At 49.6% G+C, this 7,316-nt stretch overlaps 1 protein-coding gene across 1 annotated transcript; it reads left to right on the forward strand.

The window, feature by feature from the left end:
• The first annotated feature begins 2,386 nt into the window (after positions 1-2,386).
• Positions 2,387-5,362, forward strand: med7 (mediator complex subunit 7). Its single transcript, XM_067995945.1, has one exon. It carries the CDS (start codon positions 2,431-2,433, stop codon positions 3,118-3,120), a length of 690 nt encoding a protein of 229 aa, XP_067852046.1. The 5' UTR covers positions 2,387-2,430; the 3' UTR covers positions 3,121-5,362.
• Positions 5,363-7,316: the final 1,954 nt, after the last annotated feature.

Here is a 7,316-nt window from a genome sequence, read left to right on the forward strand (position 1 = left end):
TCAAGGAGTGGTTGAGGCGAATAGTGTAAATGCATTTAAGGGGAAGCTGGATAAACACATGAGGGAGAAAGGAATAGAAGGATTTGCTGATAGGGTGAGATGAAGTAGGGAGGGAGGAGGCTCGTGTGGAGCATAAACACCAGCACTGACCTATTGGGCCGAATGGCCTGTTTCTGTGCTGTACATTCTGTGCAATTGAGGGACTTGATGGGTCACTTCAGAGGACTGCTAAGAGTCATAGAATCATAGAAACTTACGGCACAGTAGGAGGCCATTCGGCCCATCGTGTCTGTGCCGGCCAATAAAGAGTCATCCAGCCTAATCCCACTTTCCAGCACTTGGTCCGTAGCCCTGCAGTTCACGGCTCTTCAGGTGCACATCCAGGTACTTTTTAAATAAGTTGAGGGTTTCTGCCTCTCCCACCCTCTCAGGCAGTGAGTTCCAGACCCCACCACCCTCTGGGTGAAAAATTCTCCTCAGCTCCCCTCTAATCCTTCTACCGATTACTTTAAATCCATGCCCCCTGGTCACTGACCTCTCTGCTAAGCAAAATAGGTCCTTCCTATCCACTCTATCTGGACCCCTCATAATTCTTTACACCTCAATTAAATCTCCCCTCAGCCTCCTCTTCCAAGGAAAACAACCCCAGCCTATCCAATCTTTCCTCATAGCTAAAATTCTCCAGTCCTGGCAACATCCTCGTAAATCTCCTCTGTACCCTCTCTAGTGCAATCACATCCTTCCTGTAAAGTGGTGACCAGAACTGTACACAGTACTCAAGCTGTGGCCTAACCAGTGTTTTATACAGTTCCAGCATAATCTCCCTGCTCTTATATTCGATGCCTCGGCTAATAAAGGAAAGTATTCCATATGCCTTCTTAACCACCTTATCTACCTGTCCTGCTACCTTCAGGGATCTGTGGACATGCACTCCAAGGTCCCTCACTTCCTCTACACCTCTCAGTATCCTCCCATTTATTGTGTATTCTCTTGCCTTGTTTGCCCTCCACAAATGCATTACCTCACACTTCTCCGGATTGAATTCCATTTGCCACTTTTCTGCCCACCTGACCAGTCCATTGATATCTTCCTGCAGTCTACAGCTTTCCTCCTCACTATCAACCACACGGCCAATTTTTGTGTTATCTGCAAACTTCTTAATCATGCCCTCTTTTTAAGTCTAAATCATTGATATATACCATAAAAAGCAAGGGACCTCATACTGAACCCTACAGAACCCCACTGGAAACAGCCTTCCAGTCATAAAAACACCTGTCGACCATTACCCTTTGCTTCCTGCCACTAAGCCAATTTTTGATCTAACTTGCCACTTTCTCTTGTATCCCATGGGCTTTTACTTTCCTGACCAGTCTGCCATGTGGGACCTTGTGAAGCTACATCAAACGCGCTACCCTCATCGACCCTCCTTGTTACCGCCTCAAAAAATTTAATCAAGTTCGTCAGACACGACCTTCCTTAACAAATCCATGCTGACTGTCCTTGATTACTCCGTGCCTTTCTAAATGACGATTTATCCATCCCTCAGAATCGATTCCAATAATTTGCCCACCAGGCTGACTGGCCTGTAATTATTCGGTCTATCCCTTTCTCCCTTTTTAAACATCCGTACAACGTTAGCAGTCCTCCAATCCTCCGGCACCATGCCTATATCCAGAGAGGATTGGAAAATGATGGTCAGAGCCTCCGCTATTTCCTCCCTTGCTTCTTTTAACAGCCTGGGATACATTTCATCCGGCCTGGCGATTTATCTACGTTCAAAGATGCTAATCCCCTTAATACTTCCTCCATACTATGTTTATCACATCCAATATTTCACACTCCTCCTCCTTAACTACAATCTCTGCATCGTCCCTCTCCTTTGTGAAGACGGACACAAAGTATTCATTCAGAACCATACCCACGTCTTCCACCTCAACCAAGCTGGTGTGGGACTGGAGTCACATATAGGCCCAGACAGGGTAAGGACGGCAGGTTTCTTTCCCTAAAGGAACATTAATGAAACAGTTGGGTTTTTACGGCAATCCGACAGCTTCACGGTCACTTTTACTGATAACCAGCTTTTTATATCCAAATATTGATTATTAAACTGAATTGAAATTCCTGAACTGCAGTGGTGGGATTTGAACTCTCATTCTCTGGATTATTATTGGTCTATGACTATTGTGAGTCCAGTCCCCACACCAACGTGGTTGACTCTTAACTGCCCTCTGAAGGGGCCCAGCGAGACACTCAGTTGTATCAAAACCAAGAATAACGAGCCACATGTTCAAGAAGAAGGCCCTCCGCCACCTTCTCAAGGGGCAACTAGGGATGGGCAATAAATGCCGGCCTTCCCGGGAATGAAAAATGAAAGAACAGGATCAATCTCATTGCATTGTCTTCCCTCTAGTTCCAATTCCATTCAGCGCGATGGGGGAGCCCCAGCAGGTGAGTGCCTTGCCCCTGCCTCCGACGCAGTACTACAAGGAATATACAGACGACAATGTCCGCAAGGGCCATGCCCCCAAGCCCCCCCCTCCCATCAGGGACAGCTACACCATGTTTGGCAACCAGTTCCAGTGCGACGACCTGATCATCCGCCCCTTGGAGGGTCAGGGCATCGAGAGGCTGCACCCGTCGCAGTTCGACCACAAGAAGGAGCTGAAGAAGCTCAATATGTCCATCCTGGTGAACTTCCTGGACCTGCTGGACATCCTGATCAAGAGCCCCGGGAGCATCAAGCGGGAGGAGAAACTGGAGGACCTGAAGCTTTTGTTCGTGCACATGCACCACCTGATCAACGAGTACCGGCCGCACCAGGCCAGGGAGACCCTGCGCGTGATGATGGAGGTGCAGAAGAGGCAGCGGCTGGAGACGGCCGAGCGGTTTCAGAAGCACCTGGACCGGGCGGTGGAGGTGATACAGAGCAGCCTGTCCTCGCTGCCTGATGACCTGGTCCAAGCCGGTGACCTTCTGGCTAAGGTCAAGGCCGAGCCCATGGACGTGGAGCAGAGCGGCTGCTGTGCGCGGGCGGATTCCGACAGGGACTCTTTGTCCAAGAAAGAACAAGTTAGTGATAAGGACGCGGCCATGTGCTCCATTATCGACGACATGACATAAATCCACCGCATCGTGCGGCACAATGGACTGCTTCGGAGCGAGGCAGAGTCGGTCAGATTCCAGTATAGTTGCTAGTGGGTGTGAGACGTTCTCATTCTCGATTTCCCCCCCCCCTCCTCTTGACCTATGATACAATTACAGACCTTGGACTGTGTCTGGAGACAGCTGTATAACCGCTGGGTGCTATAGGTGGTGACAGCAATTTGAGACGATGAATTGCACAATAGAAGTGCGTTGGCTTAAAGAAAAAAACAAACTTGAATTTCTCCAGCACCTTTCACAACCTCAGGATGTCCCAAAGCGCTTCACAGCCAATGAAGTACTGTTGTAACGTGCGCGTGTGCATTTCCCCCTCTCGCACGAAGGATCCCAAATCTTTTTTTGCTCTTCCTCCCCCCCCCCCCCCCCCCCCCTCCCCCCCTTTGAAGATTCACGTCCCATGCACACGTCCTCTTTCTAGGAACCCACATATTGATGTCGAGACCAGTCGATGTGAATCCCAAGTCCAAGTAGGAGGATTGTATTTCCTGATTCTTCTTTCACCTCAACTTTACGCTTCAAAGAAATCCGCTCCGTTGGTTCCCGATTATCAAACACAGAATGTCACTTCCCCCATCAGTTATGTAGCGCGTGAGAGGAGGCACCAAAACGGGGTGAGCTCATTGCTCAATGATACTTTGGTGCCACACCTGTAATCTCAGGATTTGGGGGACAAATCCCATGTGCCCTCATGCCCCCCCACCCCCCTCACTAACCTTGTCACGCCCCCCCCCCCGTCCCCCTCCCCAGGGGGAGTGTGCCCCCCAGTTTGAGAACCTCTGCCCTATCCTGTAGATACCAGTAATAGGCTTAGTGGCACACAGGTCACAGTCCTTGAGTTGCACAGTAATTCTGTTGCTGTGGAAGTAGTTAGTGTGACCAGAGAGCTGCACTGAACAACTGAGGCAAGTATCGGTGGCCTGTGTGCACATCAGTATACAGCGCAGTGTACTCCAGGCATCTATTGGTATTCAAGGTGATTTACATATCAGAAAAAGTTAGCTGTATTTTCGAATCTGCAGGAATTGTTCACTCTTCATTCAACGCTCTGAATGTTAATACTGTGTTTGCCTGTTTTTAAGGTCTCGTTCCACAGACACCTGATGCTTAAGTAGGTGTAGGGTTACAGGGCTTCCATTGACTGACAGAATGGGGCACTGGCTGGGAGCTGGGTTTGAATTTAGCCCGAGACAGATAGGAGCAAAAGCCTTAATTCAGGTCCTTGGTAAAACGTGCTCTTTTGGCAGTGTTGATTCCAGTACAGAAGTAACCCCGTTCTGGGTGAGGGGAGGTAATCATGTACTTGGGCAGGTGTCGATGATTTGATGTTGGGATTGCGGGGAGTTGTTGGTGAGCCAGAGGTGCTGCTTCTTTGACTATAGTGTGCTTGTTAAAGTTTGGCCCTGGCAGTAATTCCCATTCCCATAGCGCCCCTGATCCTTAATTAGTGCACAGATAACCCTCAAAGTATTCAAACCAGCTGCGATAATGTTTAATGTACATGCTCACCGTACTGGGTTTACATGGTACGTAGTAGCACCCTACCGCTGTACTAAAGGCCTTCACAAGTGAGCTGCATTATTAACAACAACAACTTGCATTTATATAGCGCTTTTAACGTGGTAAAATGTCCCAAGGCGCTTCACGGGAGCAATTATCAAACAAAATTTGACACCGAGCCACATTAAGGAGATATTGGGACAGGTGATCAAAAGCTTGGTCAAAGAGGTAGGTTTTTAAGGAGCGTCTTAAAGGAGGAGAGAGAGTCGGAGAGGTTTAGGGAGGGAATTCCAGAGCTTAGGGCCCATGGTGGAACGATTAAAATCGGGGATGCGCAAGAGGTCAGAATTGGAGGAGCGCAGAGATCTCGGAGGGTTGTAGGGCTGGAGGAGGTTACAGAGATAGGGAGGGGCGAGGCCATGGAGGAATGAGAATTTTAAAATCGGCTTTAAGCACAACTCACCACAAGGTGAATTCCTGCCTAGTTGAGCCGGTGAGGTGTCTCCAGAACTCAAACATCTCTGGTACCATATCCAGAAACGCTGTGTCCAGAGAATGTCTTTCAAATTTTCCCCAATGGTAATAATCCGGAGGGTGTAGGGGTACATCAAATGGTGAAAACTGGTACTTCCGTGTAATCTTAAATGAAGCAATTTCTGTCTGAAAATAAAGGCACTGCTGCCCACAAGTCTTTGAAATCCAAGGTCTGTCTTTTCTCCTGATATTTGTTCTACCTCGGGCAAGAATTTTACAGCAGGCGGCAGTGCTTTTTAAAAAAAAATCCAAGATTCATGTGAGCCTTTCTAATGAAGTGTAATCTGACAGTACTGCACAGACCAGCACTTGTCCCTTCTGTGCTAACTGGTCTGTCTGCTTGAACACACTAGCGTGTAACCTGCTTACACAGATCTGTGGTATCCAGAGGAAAAATCCATCTTACAGAAAGTGTTCCAGTGATCTGGACTGACCGATCTTTATCATTGCACTGACACTCCTGGTGCAGTACTGAGGGAGTGCTGCACTGTCGGAGGGTCAGCACTGAGGGAGTGCTGCACTGTCGGAGGGTCAGTACTGAGGGAGCGCTGCACTGTCGAGGGTCAGCACGGAGGGAGTGCTGCACTGTCGAGGGTCAGTACTGAGGGAGTGCTGCACTGTCGGAGGGTCAGCACTGAGGGAGCGCTGCACTGTCGAGGGTCAGTACTGAGGGAGTGCTGCACTGTCGGAGGAGCTGTCTTTTGGATGCGACGTTCAACCAAGGTCCCGCCTGCCCTCTTAGGTGGACAGCACTGGCACGACGGGCCGAATGTAATACAGAGGATAGAACAGGAAACAGGCCATTCGGCCCAACCAGTTCATGGCAGCGTTTACCATTCAAGCAAATAAATAGTCCTGATCACATTCCCCCTCCTTGTTCCCTTCCCTTCAATCCCTTTTTCTTCATCTCCCCTCACCAATCTAATCTTCAATATTGATACAGTTTCTGCCTCAACCACTGACCCTGGGAGTGAATTCCACGGCCTCACAACTCTCTCTCTGAAGATGTTTCTCCTGCCGTCTGTTCTAAATCTCCTGTCACCCTCCCAGACTCCTGTTCCTCTGCTTTCTTTTCTCAGGCTCCCGGTCTCGTGCCCGCTCTCCCGGTCTCGTGCCCGCTCTCCCGGTCTCGTGCCCGCTGTCCCGGTCTCGTGCCTGCTCTCCCGGTCTCGTGCCCGCTCTCCCAGCCTCTCGCTCTCTTCCTCAGCCTCCCAGTCTCCTCTTCCACTGTGCCAGGTGTCCCTTTCTCTGGGCTCTCGGGCCTCTTCCTCTCTGTAGACACACCGCACTCACACTGCAGTAGACAGTCAGTGTGCATTAGAAATCTTATTTCTCACTCTGGGCAGCTCTGCTGTGTCTTGTATGTGAATGTATCCAACTATTAAATACAGAAAAATGACTGGTGACAGTTTACAGAGTATGAGACAGGAAACGGAATAGAAAAGGTAAGTCAGGAGCAATACTTCAAACTAAACCGCGACAGGTGGAGCAGAGAGGGTCAAACTGGTGAAAAAAACAAATTTAGGAGGTTCCTCACTCTCTCTCTCACACACACACACACACACACACACACACACAGAATGATCCACACACTGAATGGGTTCCAGGTGGGGGATTGAAGGCAAAAACCCAGAATTTTTTTTTTATTCGTTCACGGGATGTGGGCGTCGCTGGCAAGGCCGGCATTTATTGCCCATCCCTAATTGCCCTCGAGAAGGTGGTGGTGAGCCGCCTTCTTGAACCGCTGCAGTCCGTGTGGTGACGGTTCTCCCACAATGCTGTTAGGAAGGGAGTTCCAGGATTTTGACCCAGCGACAATGAAGGAACGGCGATATATTTCCAAGTCGGGATGGTGTGTGACTTGGAGGGGAACGTGCAGGTGGTGTTGTTCCCATGCGCCTGCTGCCCTTGTCCTTCTAGGTGGTAGAGGTCGCGGGTTTGGGAGGTGCTGTCGAAGAAACCTTGGCGAGTTGCTACAGTGCATCCTGTGGATGGTGCACACTGCAGCCACAGTGCGCCGGTGGTGAAGGGAGTGAATGTTTAGGGTGGTGGATGGGGTGCCAATCAAGCGGGCTGCTTTATCTTGGATGGTGTCGAGCTTCTTGAGTGTTGTTGGAGCTGCA

Source organism: Heptranchias perlo, chromosome 14 (assembly GCF_035084215.1).
Source record: "Heptranchias perlo isolate sHepPer1 chromosome 14, sHepPer1.hap1, whole genome shotgun sequence".
Taxonomy (NCBI): Eukaryota; Metazoa; Chordata; class Chondrichthyes; order Hexanchiformes; family Hexanchidae; genus Heptranchias; species Heptranchias perlo.

Coding starts and splice junctions, on each gene's coding strand:
- med7 (XM_067995945.1), top strand. CDS start 2,431: ATGGGGGAGCCCCAGCAGGTGAGTGCCTTGCCCCTGCCTCCGACGCAG.